This window comes from Stegodyphus dumicola, chromosome X1 (genome assembly GCF_044657685.1).
Source record: "Stegodyphus dumicola isolate Sdum_Otavi_A_Nest chromosome X1, ASM4465768v1".
Classification (NCBI taxonomy): Eukaryota; Metazoa; Arthropoda; class Arachnida; order Araneae; family Eresidae; genus Stegodyphus; species Stegodyphus dumicola.
In genome coordinates, this window is record NC_140780.1 from 227,807,583 (window position 1) to 227,828,058 (window position 20,476).

The following is a 20,476-nucleotide window of genomic DNA, read 5'->3' on the forward strand; positions in this document are numbered from 1 at the left end:
CAAAAATTATGCAGAAATAACTATCATGCTCTTTTAACAACAAAATTATCCATAGTTATACAGGTTTTCCTTCCAGTAAAATGTTTAACATAGTTTTGTACTTATAAGAACTTTGTTCTTGATTAAAGCCGCTGTGGAAGTTGGGAACATAGATGTTAAACATTGTTCTGAGTCAAATAAGATTAATATTTATTTAAATTTTTTGGATATAGAATTACACAGACAGAAAATCAGTCATTGTTCTTTTCTTTTTCTTCTTGAAGGCTTGCCTCTCTGGCAAGCCACTCTGGGCAAAGGCTGTTGCCCCTCTGGCAAAAAGAAAATTGCATGAGAGGAGTTTCACAGATGGCGTTTCATTAATGCGAATAATGTCGCCACACACTCCCTTCCCAGTGATAGCGTTATACCTCGTAATCTTTCAGGTATGCAGAAAATCTCACCCCTCGTCCAGCTTTCGTGTTTCTAGGATGAATATCTTTGGAAGAATCGTTGTCTCCAAGAAGTGGAAGGTGAGATTTTGGAGTTATCAGTTTCATGTGTCTGGAGATTTGTTATTTCATCTTTGAGACTGAAACATGGCTTCAGCCTATCTATCTATATCCGTTTAATTTTACTTCCACATCGAAAAATTTCTCAAAACGTTTTTTTAACTACATATGGTCTGAGATAGGGTGATTGAAGAGAAGATGAAATTATGTTATTATAGATGAATACAAGTGAGCAATTTGCTAAGTCCTTGTGCACAATTTTTTTTTTTTTTTTTTTTTTTTTCATGGCTGGGTGTTGGTTTTAGGTTTTGGATATGACTAAATGCATAACAGTGGGGACATAACTGAAAAATTCTCCAGGCAAACAGATTGGTGAACCGGCAGTTCAGCAAAAGAACAATGCAAATCCTCATTAATGGTGGATAGAATGCCAGGGAGAATCAAAGGTAGAATGTTAGTCCAAGAATTTGACATTTGCAGGTGGAATTTTAGGCTGTTTTTCAAGGTTCGATGGTGCCATTTCGATTAAACCAAGGTTCGATTTAGATTGTGGATGATAAGCTGGGGTGCTGTTAGCTTTGAAGCCTAGGTGTTTGCTCAAGAATCTGAAAAGTTGGCTGTCAAATTGTCGACTTTGGTCAGATGCTGTCTTCTCTGGTATTCCAAATCTCGAAATTCAAGTCGTGATGAAGGCATATGCGATGGACACTGCGGTTTGGTCATCCACAGGTACACACGTTGATCCACCAAGTGAATCTATCGATTATGGTAAACAGGTAGGTAACTTAATCCAGTTTTTTATTTTTTTTCCCATAGCTTAAGCTTTTCCAGGTAAAGTTTGCTTAGTAAAAACTAGTTCATTTATTCCTGACACATTTAAAGCATTCTGAAAATTCTAATTGCATATATTACCGCTTAAAACATATTGCAATATAGAACAAAATTTAAATTTTTAAAGTTGACTTACCATTTCAGAAGTATTTCAGTCCCACGTACGCTTGGAATATATATTTCACAGACGCATCAAACCAATCGAACCATGAATTCTTGATGTAATCCATGCGCAACAGAAACACTTTGAAACTATCACTCAATCCACTGTCGAACTCAGTAAATAAAACTGCGGAACTTTTGAAAAATGGGTAAGTAGCTGCTTCCGATGCTGTCCGTAACATATATTCAATAACAGGTGACTATTTATAACGTGCGTATAATGTCAGTGACATCTCGTAACATTACAGAAACATTGTACTTTCGTTTTCCATCTTACACTTCATAAGTAGAATTGGATCACATCCAGTAAACCAGTGTGGAAGTTTGGAACATAGGAAATGTTAAACACTGTTCTGACTCCAATAACATTAATATTTATTTACATTTTTGGATATAGAATTACACAGACAGAAAATCGGTCATTGTCCTTTTTCTTCTTGAAGGTTTACTGCTGCCACTCTAGCGAAAAGAAAATTGCATGCAAGGAGTTTCACAGATGGCGCTTTATCAACGTGAATGATGTCGCCACAGCCCCTTTGAAATTTAATAAGACCCGCTGGATCTTAAGTATGATTAGTGTTGAATTTATATATATGTGTAATGCAAACAAATTGCAAACTTACTTCTGTATGAATCTTCCATTATTTATCATTATTCATGTTTTGATCCTACTGGACATTTTTAGCCCCATATAAACTAAATTTAAATGGATAGACTTTATTACTAATGTAAAAATATATTTCAATAATATTCAGTATGACTCAAATATATTTTTATATCAGGAGTACAACTGATTGAATATCTGTGAAAAACCTTTAAAAATTTGATTATTTTGACTGAAAATCTTTAAAAATATTTCTGTAGATAATGATTCCTAATAACTTGATTTCTTTTCACATTCAACTTAAAAAGTATAATGAATGTATTTTTAGTATTACAGTGCACCCTCAAGTTAATCAGTTTGCCTTTCTCTTCTCTTATAAATTAACAATTTATGTCTGAAATACTATAATAATTACTGAAAAGATTTTGTGTATCAATCATTCTTGAAATTTTCCAGATTAAAAAAAAATCTAATTTTACTAAATAATTCAAAATATTATAAATTTGATCATCTATTGCTTAAAAACATATCATTTGTAATGGATTTAAAAGTGACTTATTGAGTGAAGGGACTTCTAAAATGGACTTCTAAAGATCTAACATCATCTTCAAGTTTTTTTTTTTATTAAAATCAAAGTCTGATATCGAGACAAGAAGCAATATTTTATGTACTTATTTATTGTTTGTACTTTAATTTTAAATAATTGTCGATTTGACTTTGGTTGCATGAATTATTTATGTAGTTTTGCAATCCTGTTAGCTATCATCTATTGTAACCAACTCTTGATGGACTGACAGTGAATCGTTAAGTCTAAAATAACAACAGAGCCTTTAAAAGGGTGTAAAAGACACTTTTTTTTTATTAAAAGTAAAGAACAGAAGACACTCTCGATACGTACAACTCAGCCAACCAGTGGTGATGTAACTTAAAGCAATCGTCGAACGTAAAATTTTAATTCAAGTAAGCTAGTATCTGAAGGCTGCTCAAAGCTGCACAATTCATTTAACACAAAATTGCTCAGAACCTAACCGGCATAGGTATTAAAAAATGAGCTATTATAATGCAAGGCCAAAGACTACAAATTTTATCTGAGTTAGCAGCAACTTAATAACATGGCATTTTATAGGCAGAACATGCTCTGTCTTACAACCTAAAAACCTCAGTTTAAATACACACGAGATAACTTGCATTCTGGCATGGAAATGGAAAGAAGTGACAGTACAGGTGTAAATCATAACTGATTGTTTAAAATAATAAAAATTCTACAACTTTTAGAAGGTTTTCAAAATTGATGATTCACTAAGCAGGAAATTTTATGTTTTTGGATTTTGTACTGAATGAGAATATAACCTTCACAACAAGAATAGTGTTTTGAGAAGCCATTTGAATGTGCCACTCCTTAAACGAAACAAACTTTATTAATGATTTTTTCATAGGAATTAATTAACCGCGCTTTTTTTTTAAATCTGTGTGGCTATCTTTATCTCAAAGATAATAATTTTTTTAAAATATTTTATTCTTAAGGCTGTCCTCTGGAATTGGATAAAGCATTAAACTCTTCAAAACATGTAACTGAGTTAGCTGTTAATTACAGAATCAGAATCTAAACACAAAAGTGAGGATCATTAACTTCTTGATTGCAATGTCAAGATTATTAAACTGATTTCATCTGTGACATTTCAATTAAGATAGCAAAAAGCAGGGGCTGTATGCTTCATACTAAGAAATAATTAGAAGAGAAGGTTAATTAGAATAGTTAGAAGGTTCTCATTATGGTATTGATGAATATGTATATATGAAGTACAGTCAAAAGTCATTAATCTGGACTCGTCGGGACTTCGGGGATTCCGGATTATCGATTTTTCTGGATTATAGATCATCAGTTTAAATATGGTAAGATGGCATGCAGAAATTATAAAATTAAAAATATGAAACCGTAATTTATGAAATAAAAAACAATTATGATCTAAAGGGTATCAAAATTTACAAAAAAAAAAAAGCTTAATATTTATTTGTTTACTTTATTATACATTTCTTTCAATGTAAGTTGTTTAAGTTGCTTCATTTTATGTGATAATACGAGTAATTTCTCTTTAATTCTATAATAAGACATAATTTCTTCTTCAGTTACAAAGTTCCGCTGTTCAAGTCCTATAGTTGCTGTGTCGAGAATACCGACTAATTTGTCAATCGAAATTTTTTCGTTTTCAATAACCTCTATGTCACTTTCTTCACTATCGGAAGCGAATTATAATGATGAGGAATTTGATTTAAATGATATCAAAGACGAAGTACATCCAGATGAAATACTACATTTAGTAAGGAATTATAAGCCAAATAAAATAAAAACATCTGCTCTGAAGATAAGGATAGTGCTGACAGATCAACTTCCAGTTCATTGCTCGCCGCGATGTGCCCCCCCCCCCCCCGCAGAGCAGCGTGAAATTTATAAACAGATTTCGGAATGGTTAGAGAAATAAAGGATATGCTTTTATACATTTTTTGCAGCAATTTAACTTTTTGTTTAATGGACTTTGAAACATACTTTCGCTTTGTAGATCCTTTACATATTAGTAGGTAAATATATATCGGAAATTCTATTTGACATACTCGAAAGTTCAAGCTTGCTTTTATAAAATTGCTCTAACAGTCTGCAAAAAGTAATAAGCCGGATCCCGAAGATTAAGGAACAACACAATCTGCAACATTAACTGAATTAGATAATTTTAGCTTAGCTTATATTGTCCGTTATACATTAAACGTGCATGCGTAAACGTATTATGCGCACACGCATATTCCAAGCCGTAAAGGTCTTACGCGTATGCGTCAACGCGACGCATGCGCAGAAAGTTTGTAGCTTTGAGGTCCGAATTATGGATCATTCCGGATTATGTGTGTCCGAATTAACAACTTTTGACTGTATATCTCTTTTTGAAAGAGATCTAAAGTTTATTCTTTAAATGAGAATTGTATTGCATGCTATATTAAGGGAGAGAATAAGGAAATTCAGAATTTGGAATTACCTCATATTATGGCAAAACCTTAATGAGATTCAAAAGATGAACTCATTTTGGGAGCTGAGAGGTTTTATTATAAAGGAAAGTAATAATAGACTAAAACTACAGTCTCAGAATGGTGCAGTTTATTGACCTTCTTCCATGAATACTGACACAAAAAAAGTAAGTAAATTAAATGAATAAATAACTGAGAAAGAAAAAGGGACCATATATGTGGAGTAACTTGTTATCTGGCCGTATGCTTTTAGTCATTTAAAATATATTGCTATATGTTATCTTTTTTGCCTTTAATTTTAGAATTATATTTTTATTCTGTTTTAGGTTACTTTTACTCGGAAGACTTTGCTCAGATAATGAGAGTTTCTAGATGCCTTGAAAATGGTATGGTTGGTGTAAATGAAGGCATAATATCTACTGCAGAGGCTGCATTTGGTGGTATAAAAGAATCTGGGATGGGAAGAGAAGGTTCTCGTTATGGTATTGATGAATACGTATATATGAAGTATATTTGTCTTGGTGGATTGAACTGAATTTATTGGTAAGAAAATTTTGTATATGAAATATTCTTTATATGTAATATAAATTTTGATCTCATCAAATCTTTAATAGAGCTAAATGAGATTAAAATTTGATGCCATTTACTGAAAAGATATTTAAATCGTGCGTAATTCTTATGGAAATTAAAAAATATATTTTGATTTTATATGCTAATTTTGAGATGTTTTTAGAATTTAAAATATTTAAAGTAGTAGTTTATTTTAAGGCAGTTCTTTTCCCCCAAAAAAAGTGTTTGGGGTGACTCTTAGCTTGGCTGAAGAAAATTATCATTTTATAGTTCAAATTGGGGAAAAATATGCAATCAATGGACAAAATGTTTTATCAAAAACATGAATTACTCTTCACATTGCACAGTTCACAGTATTTTATTGACACGAGGTTTTATTCACTAAACTTTTTTCAGATTACTGTGCTTGCTTTTGGTATCTGTCACATGATGTTGTCCTTTAAAAAACCACGAATATGCACTAAAGGCTTTAATAAACCCAAAGAAAGACCTACCAAACTTATAAAAAGCTTTTGTGGAAGACCCTCTTACATTCATCTGTAAGAATCCAAGTTCATACTCAATTCTTGAAATAAGAACATTCTTGATTGTGCCATGAAGAGACATAAAAATTATGAATCTTCTTTTCGGAAAGAAATTCTGGAAAACATCCTTATGATTTATCATCGAGAAGTTCAAATCTGTCACACAGGTTCATGGTTTCTGCTTCACAAAAGGTTAAAGGGCGATTATTTGTCCAACTTTTATAATACAGTATTGAACTTAAACATCTTCTCTTGTTAAAGGTCAGCTCTTCATCCAAACTTTCAGATTTACATAAAATTTTACTGGCTCGAGATGGTTTTCATGTGGATATTTTTCCTAATTTTCAAGTGAAATTGGTTTAATGTCCAAATTTTTTTTAAGGCTTTTAGATGATAAGGTCCAATGTTTGTCTTTCGCTCATCAATTTAATTTGATTGGTGATTTGCTGTGAGCAGACTATACTGTGATATTACATACTTGCAGTTCTGTACTAAATTCTGATAATTTTTGAAGACAAATATACATCAAAACGAGATTTAAATTGCTATCAATATTTGTGATTTTTTGTAGTAGTGTTCATTCAAATTTCTCTTGGTTCTATTTCTGTACCTACCTGCTTTAACACTTTTCAAATGGGTAACTAAAGCCTGTTCTTGAAACTTTGCCAAACAGCATGTAAAATCTTCCCAATTCTTAATACACTGCTGACCATTAAAATTGCAACACTAGGAAGGAATGATCTGACGAACATCAAAATCACATGAAAGGAAGAAGAGGTTGGGATATGCCAATGATTATATTTCAACGCATTTAGATGACACAGGAGGGAGAAACTACATTTGAAGCACTGTATAAAAGAAAGTTATGTAGTGGATTTATCACTTGGAAGGTGCTTTGTAAGGTCAAAGTTTGCTCAGAATATCATGTAATGTCTTGAATAAGAAGAATTGTTTACCAGCAAGTGTCGGAATTCGATAGAGGCAGCAGGATAGTTGCCTATCGTGAGTGTGGATTATTGTTCCGTGATATTGCCTATCACACTGGTCGACATCCAACCACTGTCATGCGAATATAGAATCAGTGGGTTGATGAGGGTCATACTGAACAGCATGCGGGATCCATGACTAATACTCGAGAGGACAGACAGATTGTGCGGCCAGCCCAACAAAACTGTACAACCACATTACAGACCATTAGCCAGTATCCGCTTGTAGGGTGTGTCGAGCTTTGCAGCAGCATGGACTATCAGAATGGCGACCATTACTTTGGCTTCCCTTTTCAATGCCGCATAGAGAGACGACAACTCTGGTGCACTGAATGACAAGATTTGATATAGGAGTAGCAATATCTCATATTTTCAGATGAGTTCCTGTTCTGGGGGCAGTATGCTGATTACCGTATACGTGTCTAGAGGCTTTGAGGTGACTGAAAGTTTCCTTCTTGCATTTGATATCTGTATAGAGGCTCTGCACCTGGTGTGATGGTTTGGATAGCCATTGGGTACACGACGTGCACATCTCCTAGTCCGGATCGAAGGTAATTTGAACACAGAGCCATACATTTCCGATATTTTATATCCAGTGGTTGTGCCCTACCTTCAAGGCCTGCCAAAACGACATCTTCCAACAAGATAATATAAGACCATATGTTGCACATCATGTTCTGACCTTTCTCGATACACTTGGTATTTGATTGCTGGTTTGGCCGTCATGGTCTCCAGATCTGTCACCCAGTGAAAACATCTAGTCATGGGTGGCTGAGAGACTGGCCCGCCACCCCTCTCCAGCTAATATGATTGATAAAGTGTGACATAGACTTAAAGCAGCATGGAATGAGTTGCCTGTTTCTGTCATCCAAGCCCAGTTCGACTCCATGCCTAATCGGGTAAGGGCCATTTTAGCTGTCAGGAGTGGCAGCTGTTTCTACTAATTTCACACCCTTGTGCACTAAACTGCTTGCAAATTTAATAATTTTTTCCATTTGCCATATTTTTTATGTATAATAAATATCTTTTTTTATTTGCTTCCTTTCATGGTGCTGTAATTTTAATGGCCAGCAGTGTATTTCAGTGTTAAGCTGTTTCATGCATTTTAATTCCATTACATTTTTAAAGAATTGGTGATACAAAATACACAGTTTAACAATGAAGGATTTGAAGTGGTTTTCTTATGATGGAGAATCGGTCTGTATTACATCTGACACAGTGCTAATCTGTGAGTAGCAGAGTGCCATAGTAAGATTTTGAGAAACTGATGTTTACGTAGTGTCATACACCTTTTAAGTATTAATGCAGTCTCATCAGTCGCAAATGCCATAGGATTGTCCTCCAAGAAATCACAATGAAAAACAAGTTCCCTTAAGCAGATCATAAATGACTTGAACATTCCTTCAACAGAATCATTCTTAAGTTCTGTTCCAGCTATGAAGAGTTTGGTACTTCGTTCATGTCTGAAAACATTTTTGCATGAAACGATAATGAGAGAACAGATGACTTACTGTAGTGTTTTCATGAACAAGGTGGGCAATTTTATTATTCAACTATATTATGTTTTAATGACAATGCTTATTATTTCTACTGCAGTATGGTTCACAGTATTAATATATCCATTTAATTAAATGTAAGATATGGTCCTTATTGGATTCATTCAGCTTTTGCTCATCAAATTCCTCTTCAAAATCATGAAACATTTTATTTCTCTTAACTACTTTGTATGCTGTTCTAAATATAATGTATGCCACTTCCTTCTTATTGGTCTATGCAGTTTCCAAAGACTTACGTTTTGTTATTTCCAGTACTGAAGGAGCTTCTTGATGAACTGAGCTTTCTTTGTGTTTGAAAATTTTCCTTTGAAGAGAAAGTATCTGAAGATTTATTGTAACTTGTAATATTAATTGATGCCGGAGCCCATTGTTAAGAAATGTTTATTCCTGACATTATGCTATGCTTTTTGAAAGCTATGCAACCAAGTTTTTTTTTTTTTAATATTGGACCACTAACTAGTCATATTTATTACACAATTACTTTTTCTTATTAAAATCCAAACATTTAGGAAGATCCTCAGATCATAGGCACAAGTGCTTACTCTCCATATGGTCTAGAGTTGACCCTGTATCGCGCATGACCATTGATACATCTTTTGCTTTTACAGAAACATTATCACTTTACAGTTTTTCCAGCTGTGATGATGTAAAATAATTAATAATTTTTCTATTGATATTGAAATACTGTCACCTAATGAGGTTATAAGCTACACTTTCATCAGAAAGACAGTACACTACTTCACACTTTCTATTTGAGACCCAGGAAACACCATAAAATGAAAAATGTCAGAAACCTCGATGATGAGAACTAACTATAGGTGTCGATATTGCCAAACACATTCTTTTTGCATACACTTGCATGCAACCACAGAGTTTTGAATACACTTGCATGCAACCACAGAGCTTTGGTATATAAAAACCCAAGGTTCTTTAGTGCATTAAAGGTTTGGCCAGGAAGTTCTTTGGTGCATTAACCCTTCGCAGCACAGTGTGTCCGGTCTGAACACACCTAAAAATTTCTTTCGGTACGCACAGAAAAATTGAATGAAAAAGGATTTATAGGTTACTCTGAACCTTCTTTATTTGTAGTAGATGGCAGCTCAACACAAATCAGTCCATATATTTTAGCCATGTTTAGGTTTTAAGACCCTCATTTTTCAAAGAAATCTTCCAGATCTTTTTTAGGGTATAAAAGGAATTGTTTGAAAAGAAATTTCTATGTTATGTTTTTGGCTGTATGCTAATCTCCTTATTCTATATTAGTTTTAAATTTTTACCTCGAAATCTTGCCTAAAGTCAAACGGCGAACCTTAGGTGTGCCCAGACCAGGCTCACCGATAATCTAGGACAACTGGGAGTCTGTATTCTTTGTTTCTCCGCATCTCATTGGTCAGTTCATTGACAACAATGCTCGTTTCAGCACTCTTTTCAAAGCTCTATTCATTCAGTGTGCCCACTTTGGACACACCCACAGAATTAAACGATAAGTGCTATCTTCACAAAATTTTATTTGTGTATTCCTCTAGGCCTAATGAGACTGCCTACCTTTTTTTAAAAAACAAAACTCCAACTTTAAAAGGTAGCATGCCGGAAAGGGTTAAAGGTTTGGCCAGGAATGAAAAAACACTGTCATTAGTCATTGAGAGTAACGTCACCCGGTTGATAAACACATCAGTTTAATCAACTACATGATTTTGTAATCACCGTGAATTTAAGTAGACCTTCTATATCCCTTTTAAGGTACTATTATTTATTCACTTCGGATTTCTGCAGAAATGCAAATTTTCACTAATTTCTGAAAGGGCTCTTATAGTTCTTGACTCTTCAGTATGTAGAATTTATATGCACAACTGGATTAAAGAATTCCCGAATTATCTCTGTAACATGTCAACAAACGGGAACAAGAAAAGGTTGTACTGGCAGCTATAGTGAGTCTTGATAATGCAGTGTGCAAAGAAACGTATCTACTATGTTAATACTACATGTTAATACAATGGTGATTTTGTGATCAGGTATGTGTGGTTCTATGCAATTACATCATGGATCCTGGTAGCATTGTGAGAATGGTTACCTATCAGATGCATCTTTATCTGGGAAAAGGAAGAAATCAGCAGAAGCTAAGTGTGATGAGTAAAGCATATACAAAGCAATATGTTGTGGTTGCCGTGAATGCATGAATAAGGGAGGAGTGCTCGGTGTGTGGGAAATACACACGTTCAAGAGATGTTTTTCCATTTTTTAAGTCCTTGTGAGACCCAAAGCATAGCATATGACTCATGGCTGAGGCATATTTAATGCCTGAGTGGCCAGTTTACCTTTATCACAGAGTTTGGTGTTGGCTTGTTGTTTCCCATGTCTATCCATGATATACTGCAGACTATCACACTTTCAGTTATAAAAACACTACTATAATTACTCTAGATATTGACACAGCAGTGTTTCTTTGCACTGTTCTTTATGAAGATACAAGGTCATTAAAGATGCTAGTGCAACATTGTGATGCGATTTGTTGGCATGCTGCAGAGCTAATTCGTGAAGTTTTTTAGTTCAGCCATATAAAATGTTTATTTCCACTGAATTACTTAATACAGCCTATAGTCTTGGATATTAACACCCTATGCTTGTCTTGATATTGAGTGGGAGGGGAATCATGAAAGATACGTGTATGCACAAAAAAATTAGTCATATTTAAAATAAAATGTGAATTTAACTACAAAACGTTAACTACTGAAAGTAAATATAACCAAACATCTTCGTTACAAATGTACATGTCTTAAAAGTTAGCAAATCATATAAATATTCACAATACTGCAACAGCAATTGATTGGAAGAGTGGCAATAAAGTTTATAACTTTCTCAGTTGAAATATTACATCTGGTGAAGAATGGGTAATCCAACAACTCTGTAGACTAGTCTTCTAGATGACTTCAACATTTTCTTTCTTTCCTTCCAATATTTGTAACGCTTTTCTCTGCAGTAATGTTGCTTTTCTTCTTCGTGTTGTTTTGGATGAAATTCTCTTTTATAGGCATCACAACATTCACTTCTTTCAAAACATTAATTCTGATGGGGGCTTAATTTCAGCTAAAATAGGAGAGTTTATGATATTTCAGCAACACTAAATGCGCTCCTTGTTGTTAATTACAATTTTTCTGACATTCGCTTGACTGTTTGAATAAGTTTTTCAATCATTTCATTTGATTGTGCATAATTTGGATTTAAAGTTCTGGTTTCAGAATTCCATTTTTTTGCAAATTTTTTGAATTCCTTTCAATTATGTTGTGGACCATTATCTGAACGTACTATTTTTCGGATACCATTCTTTGCAAAAAATGATTTTAACTTTTTTATCACTGCTCCAGTTGACAAATCTTCCAAATGTCTGATTTCAATATATTTGATAAAATAGTCTGTAACCATTAGATAGTCTCTGCTTTGAAAATAAGAAATCCATTTCCCAGTACATTCCATGGACCATTAGATATTATTTTTAGATATCATTGGTTCCTTACTATTAGCTTTTTGGGAACTCAAATGAAATAGACAATTCAGAACCAAATCTTCAATTTCTTTTGACATTCCTGGCCAGTATAATATTTGTCTTGCTTTATTTTTACATTTTTCTTCTCATAAATGAATTCTGCTTAACATATATTTCCATAAACTTTCTTCCATTTGCATATGATAGTTCTCTGAAGTTAAAATAGCATTTTTCTAGTGCTGGAACCATGCTTTTGTATCTGGCCATCCAGTTTTTATTAATTTTCTTAAAACTTGGTAGCTCTTCATTTTTTTCTATTTCTAGTTGAAACATTTCCATTTTGTCTAAACATTGGTATATTTTCTATAACCTTTCTAACATACACTTCTGTAATTAGGTAAAATAACATACTGAACAAATATTAATTTGGAAATCAAACAACCAAAATTAGCGTAATATTTGCAAATTTTCACAGTACTAGTTTAGAGCTGTCAAAGTGCAAACAAACAAGATAAGATGTAGTGATTCGTATATTATATGCCAACTTTATGAGTTAATATCATACTGGATAACAGATTGCATCGCCAAAGATGGACCAATGCCTTTTGACTTGCTCACTTTGTGTAGCTTTTTCTTTTCAATAGATAACGAATTTTCTGAGACTGTAATCACAGTTTCAGTAGATTTATATGATCTGTACTAAGTTTTGTGTCAATTAGGTAACTGCCTTTTTGTGTGGTGATTTTTATGTCTTAGTCTGACTTGTCTAGCATCTTTGATAATTTATGTAAATGCTAGTGGATACAAATAATATATCTTGGCTTAAATTTAGCATCCAAGTAGTTTTTAAAGTATGCTATATGTTTTTAATGTTTGTTATTGACTCATGTCTTTGTTTTTTGTGTAGACTTTTTTAAAACTGTTGCTAATAATAACTTTGTTTAAGAAATATCTTTTCTTAGAACCACTCAATAATTTTTATGTCTTCTTCTCTTGAAATACTTAATTTCTGTTTCAATATGTCTGTTTTGTTTTAGATCCACATCTCTCTCTGGGTTTCCAAGTTTCTGTAGATCGCTGAATTTAATTTACAATGAAAAAATATGTACTCTGTGTTTTGAAAAGTATACACATATAAATTTTGATGTGTCTGATGATAGCAACTGTATTCTTATAGGCATGCAGAGAGATGTATTTTTTGTAATTATGGCATTTAAAAACAATAACACTTTCTTCTCAGATTCTAAAATATGCATTTAAATTTTTTAATTCAAAAATTTATCTAATTTTAAATTTATCAATCATATATTGCAGCTAGAAAATTAAAGTATGTGTTTTAGAATCTTGGTGGAAAACATTTTTAGTGACTTGTGTTCCTGATTTTTAGTATTGTTATATTTGTTATATTTATAAGCTTTCCAAGAACTGCTGTTTAATTTTACAATGTACACAAATTGCATTCTTCAGTGCATTCGTATAAATGTATGAGTCTTTTAATGCTAATAAAATAATTTTGATATAGTATATTTGCACAGGAAGTTATTTAAACTGATTTGTTTAGTTGGTTATATTTCATGTTATTATTAGAATATTATCAATTGTTATTGAGACTTTTGAGATTTATATTTTTATGAGTTGAAAATAATCAGTTATATATAATCAATAAGCCCTTGGATTTCTTACTTTCTGGATAAAACAAACTTCATTTTCTTTTATTCACTCACTAGTTTGTTAACTAGTGTCAAAAATTATATTTCAGAATTGTGAAGTCTTTTATGCACTGAATAGCATTAATTAATCACACATTTCTTTTAACCTATTTATAAGCATTTCCTGTGACATAAAGTGCATGAATAAGTATTCAAAATTTCAGTAATGGTGTGTATGTGTGTGGACAATTTAGAATTGATTCAAATAGAATAGAAACAAAATTAATTCATCAAAAGTGCGTCTTTTGCTGCAGTTAGTGCAAAAATAAAGAAATGTCAGAAATTTAAATTAAATTCGCAACTTCAAGAAGAGAAAATTAAAGGAATTTTTTCCTTAGTGAGAAAATTAAAACAAAAAGTTCTTAATAATCTGAGGAGTGGATTTAGATATGTTTTTGAGGTTATCTTCAGAAGTAGCCACATAAATAATCAAAACAATGCTTCTTATTCCAGCCCTGCACGAACTTTATTTAATAACCAAGATTTAAAATAAAAATTAGGTTTATACAGCAACAACTTTTATCATAGATCACATTCAAAGTTTGAAATGCATCAGCATGGTGGCAGGGGGAAAATCAACATAGCTAGCAAAGAAAATGCCATATATGGTGGTCGGAAAAAGCATAAGCACTCTCAAAAAGTCATTGGCTACCACGCTGGAATAGTTCCAGCTGTGGATGTGATTTTTGTCGAAAGTAACTTTTGTTGAGTTAATTTCTGTTTCAGATTTTCATAATTAAGGTAAGTTCATCCACAGTCAGGATTAGAAATGTGGTTTTGATTTTTAATGACTTTTGTGGCTGCTCATTCATAATGAACATAAAAGCATATCAAAATCCATTTTTGATTTGTCCTTTCCCTCTCTCTCTCTCTGTCTATACACACACACACCATTTTATTGATAGAAAGTCTTTAGCTCTATATTTTGTTTTTGAAAAAAATAGCACTTTAACATTCTCATGTATGGATTCTTGAGATTCTTGTGAATCAAAGTTGTATTTCTATGAATTTCAGTCGTAATAATTTTTGTAACTTCATGTTTCTAATGGTGCTAGAATAATATTCAGAAAAATGATGAAATACAGATGGAAAATTCTTTAAGCTGTATGGTAGAGCAGCTCCCCTTAAAATTGTTTTATGTGCATATTTTATGAACTTTTTATTATATTTTTCATTTAATATCTCGATTTTTTATTGAGTTGGCATATGAAAAGACTATGTTTTTTTCTGAATTGGGGAGAAAACACCAGCGATGTAAATATACATCTTACTGTTTTTAATAAACTTCTTCATTATTTTCTGAATAAAACTTTAATTTTAGTAACAAATTCAAAATTATGTCTAATTTCAATTAATTTTCTTATTATTTTCTGTTTTTCTGATAGACACATTGGCTTAGATTTGCATGGCATAGCTAAAATTATTGAAGTTAGAGGGAAATATTTGTGCTTTCCTTTTTACATATTAATTGGCAATATTTGCTAACTTCATAATGCAATTAACTTGTTCATAATTATTAGCATAATTGTGCCTCCCAGAGTCTTCCAGAAGGAGTCCAGGCTTCCAAAGTTTTCTTTTCTGTAAGAGAACATGTATTGAAATTTAGTAATAGTCCATGAAATGGTTTTTTCTGTCTTCTATTAAAGATATTTAATGTGATTGATTACTTACATTTTGCAAGTAATGAAAAATTTGTTGTAATGTTATTTTTTGAGTTTATTGCATGCAAAATTGGAATTCTGATTATTCTTGTGCTTTAGCCATTAATTCTTGAGTAAAGTAAGAAAAATAATAAAAAAAAGGCATAGAATAATAAATAAATGAAAAGAAGTCTATGAATAAGCTATCACGTTGTTACATTGCAACTACAAGTATTAAAGTATCTAGTAAGATACATATAAATGAATATATATTACTAGATATTGATACCTGTATATATACATGCATGCTCATACACAATGTATACTGTGTACATATATATGCAAGATATGGGATAATATATGTGAATTTTTGTATAAAAACTACAATATGATTTATTAAATGTTTTTTTCATTTTAAGAAATGTATATTGAGTCAAATAAAAGTGGATACTTTTCTCAGTTAAATTTGATGTCTTCATTTATAACTCTTATGCAGAGTTTTCACAATAGAAATAAAAAAACTGTACTAATTTCTAATTTCTCCTAGTTTTCAGAACTGATTAAACACTTAAAAAATTTGTATTCACAAAATTACAATAAAGAGTAATGCAATTAGAGTAGATGTGTATAAAATTGTTATTATTTTCTAAATAAAAGTTTATAATGTGAATTTGTGATTATAGTTATACTCATTACATGGAACTGCATCATGGAAGCATGAATCTATGGCTCAGTTTTTGAACTGTCAATATCACAAGTTAACTTATTTGGTAAAAAATAATTCGCATTTTACAAAAAGGCATGAATTCCTAGACTGATGGGGGAAAAAGATAAGCACTGGACTTTTTTTTATGTTCTTGCACCCTGTATTATATAATGTGAGCAACTGCTACCCTGAATTTTTGGAGAAAATTGAGAGATTAAAAATTGGAATTATCAAACCACCATTGAATGATCTCAGTGGAACTATCATTACCACTTTTGACCATATGACCTTTTGAGGCAAATCGCATTGCTGTCCAATGCAAATTCAATGAAATATAAATTTTTTGAACAATTATGATGCTGACATTTGAATCCCCCGTTACAAAATACCTTGTTCTCATCGATTTTTAGCGGAAATCATTATAATTTCGAATCACATGATTGTCTGAAGATACATTTTCTTCCTTCCTATTATAACAGCATTAATTGATGTAAGTATCTTAATGTTATATATAAACAATGCATTATGCGCTTATTTCAGGAGTAAAGCAAGAGAAAGTGTTCGAAAATATTAACAAATATTCAAGGCTGGATGATAAATGTATTAAAGTTGTACGGATGCTCCAGTGGGATGAAAATCAAACTCACTAACTCTCAATGATTGATATCTCGTGAAAGTTAATGCGGCTGCTGTCTGAAGGGTTCTGACATCCTAAATTGTTTTTATCTCTGTGTCTGTTTCCAGTAAAAATTTGAAATGCTCGAAAAATCGCTACATAGTGCTATATTTTACCCAGCTTCGACAAGGTTTTTCCGAAGTTCTACCAAACTGAGTGAATCCGAGGTCCCATATCTTTAGTTTCACTCACCCTATTGTGCAAATTGCACACTTTACCAAATAACTGTACAAATAAATGTAAAACAAACACTATTTTCCGACGTTTAACGCACACCGGTAATTTCAAGCTACATTCAGGGTTGCCACACTACCTGGAGAACCGGGAAAAGTCAGGGAATTCGAAAATTGACCAAAATATTCAGGGAAAAGTCAGGGAATTTAAGTATTTTTGTCAAAATCTGGAAAAGTCAGGGAAGTTCATACAACGATCCCGCCAAAAAAAGCGATTTTTGCGCCGACGTCGGAAGAGGTAACTTTTTTGGCGAATTATGTATCACGTGAGTATCATTCGGCTAGCTGGCATAGAGCCAATTTTCGCAGTTCCAATTTGATTGTCTTTTAGAAAGGCAAAGCAACTTTCCCGCAACTTTTGGTTTCCAATATTTTCGAGAATCGCATGTGCAGTGCATGAACTAAAGAAAGTACCTGTTCTCGTATAAAACAAAATGGGTTTAATCCTAGTATACTGTACCATGGAGGTTAGAATCAAAGAATATGTATTGTAAAGAAGGAAAACCTCTCTGCAACAGACGTGGCTGTGGCTCCGTTCCATCATAGAGGGAAAACAGCTGTGCATGTCTGATATATCTGTCGCCAAAGCTCGAAACCGGTGTCGAAGTTCGAAGGTCACGTTATCAAGAGTTCATAAAATGAATATCGTTTAAAATTTCTTTAACCACTTGCGCTAAAAAGACGTGCCACGCACGTCAAGATGCTTTTGTCTCAAACCGCGAGCGACGTGAACACCACGTCGATAAGCATTTATCGCAAAAATGAAAATAACGTGGTGCACACGTCGCCTAACAACGAGATTGTTTATTTCTCGAGTTACAGCTCTGGATTGCACTCGCAGATGCGGAGCGGCGTAAATGAGACACTTCACGGCTTGTTATATTGTAGCGCACGGCACCGCAACCGTGAAGTTTAGTCTTAGCGCAAGTGGTTAAACTCTAAAGGAAAAGAAAATATTTTTTGGCGCAAGTAAATTAATTCATAGATTAGTTATTTTCAGGGAAAAAAAAAAAAAAAAAAACTACGAAAATCCTAAAAACTACTAAAATTATTGCGAAAAAAACTACTAAAATTATTGCGAAAAATCCAAGAAGAAACGTCCTTTGATAAAACGTTTCTTCTTGGATTTTTCGCAATAATTTAAAAACGGATTTTCGTAGTTTTCTTTTTGTCAAAGAGCGTTTCTTCTTAACACGTGTTTCTCAATTTCCTGTACACATCGCGGAGAGGGAAATTCTGGCCGCCAGGTTCCGTCGCCAAATCCCTTGGCAAATTTTCCCTCCGCATTCTAGCGGCGTAATAGCATTTTACTTGTAACTATATTCGCTAAAATATCGTTTATTATTCTAATTCAATTTTTAAGTAATTATTTTTATGTTATTCATATAATTTAATGTTGCTTCTTCCCTCTAAATTTATTTATTATTAGTAAATAATATTTCCAAATTTCGGGAAATTTTCTCTGGCATAATCCTGAAATTAATTATAGCAGTATGATGACATACCATCACGAAATTTAATGCACATATTTTTTCCTTATGTATGCTGCGAAATAAATATAAAATAGCTCAATTTATTAAAATAGATTTCTTTCTTTCGTTTAGCTGCAGAATGTCTGCAAAAAAAGCCTTATTTTATTCCAGATTGGGAAGATTCTAATCTCAATCTTCAGTGGAGAAAACAACAACTATTATAATTATATTTGTGTTTTCAAGTGTTAAGGTGCCTTTTAAGAACATACCTCACGCAAATTAAATTTACCTAAAATCTAACCTAACTATTTAGCATTGCGTTGTGATTTATAAGGACCGGATTAGCCTCGTGTTGAACTGGTGATGATCATGAGTAATAATTAAATAAAACATACATTTTGTATCCAATTTATATATCTTAAATTTTATTAAGTTTCTTAAGTGGAAAACTAAACAAAATTATCAAGCAAAGTATACCAAGAATAATTAAGAATAAATGTCCTCTGGGAGTTATTGAATAATTAAGTGAATTTGCTACACAATACAAGTAATACCATAATTAATTTATCTCTTAGCACAGCCAACGTACATTACGCGGATAGACTGGAATTTTCTTGAAACACACCTGGTAAACCTGGAAAAGTCAGGGAATTTCATTCTCCTGTTTGAGTGGCAACCCTGTACATTCTTTAACTTTTAGGTATATTCGCTGTATAACGCGTACCAAGTTCTTCACCAAGAAACCTAAAACCTACATGTACAGAGCTCTTATTTTTTAAGGTCACTTATTCAAACATTTGTCCTAGCCTTTCAAGCAATGTTACCCCGAATTGATAAGCGATAAGTGGAACAATATGTGTGTGGATTAAATGCTTGAGGAAGTAAATATTTCTGCAAAGAGGGTGCATTGTATTCAATACAGCTGTCCAGAAGAATGCTGTTGTACAGGTTTCTAGAAAAAGGGTATATAATTTGGAGTAAGAATGCATTTCCAACCTGAATGAATTCATGGAATTAGGAGTTAGATGTTTTCTCTTTCTGTAGTCTTTTGAAGTGAAAATCGAAGGCCCTAGTAAATCGCATTTGCTTTAGCTGAAATACAGTTGATCTAGAATTCATTTTAGCAGTACATATGGCTTCCGCGAAAAGAAACACAGTGCTGGTTTCAGATGCAAAGCCATTCATTTTGCGAAGGAAAATGGAAATCGTACTGCAGCAACGATGTTTGGTGTTGGTAAAAGCTCCATACATCACAGAACAATGAAATCACAATAATTAATATTCTAAAGAATAAATACGTTTTGTGTAACGGAGTAACAAAATGGCCTTTTCCAGAAGAAAGTGCTGCAACTGGGTGGTAGAAAAGCCCCAGAATGAATGAATTTTAACAGAAAACAGTATACGTTTATTTGCCTTCAAAATGGGCCAAAAAGAATGCATATGAAAGTAAAAACTTTAAAGCAATTTTGACTTGGTGTAGTAGATTTATGGCACGGAATAATTTAGTTCTATGAGGGTAAAAAAGTTTCGCAAAGGCTTCCGAAAGATTTGGATAATAAATTGATTAATTTCCAGAAGTATGTTATTAACCTACGAAGGCAAAAAAAGTAATTAACTGTCACATATTAAAATATGGATGAAACTCCAGTAATGCTTGTTATGATAGGAAATGAAACAATTGATGTGAAAGGAACAAACACGGTTCACATAAAAACAACAGGTCACGAAAGATTTCACTTCACAGCAGTGTGAACAATATTTTGACTCTAATATTTTTGTTGACATTTTTTTTTTCTTACTGCAGCTTCTGAGTAATATTGCACGAG

General features: G+C 32.7%; 1 protein-coding gene across 9 annotated transcripts in view; it reads left to right on the forward strand.

The window, feature by feature from the left end:
- The window catches only part of Ssadh (succinic semialdehyde dehydrogenase), a 275,075-nt gene extending 259,047 nt beyond the window's left edge, over positions 1 to 16,028 (forward strand). For 8 of the 9 annotated variants that reach the window (XM_085808726.1, XM_085808725.1, XM_085808722.1 and 5 more), the window contains 2 exons: positions 5,424 to 5,640; positions 13,252 to 16,028. In XM_085808726.1, coding sequence (XP_085664852.1) covers positions 5,424 to 5,632 — 209 coding nt within the window. In that variant the 3' untranslated portion in view covers positions 5,633 to 5,640; positions 13,252 to 16,028. Of the gene's footprint in view, positions 1 to 1,924; positions 2,049 to 5,423; positions 5,641 to 13,251 lie in introns of those variants that run through there. The other variant, XR_015038809.1, reaches the window with a different exon arrangement.
- The last annotated feature ends 4,448 nt before the right edge of the window (positions 16,029 to 20,476 follow it).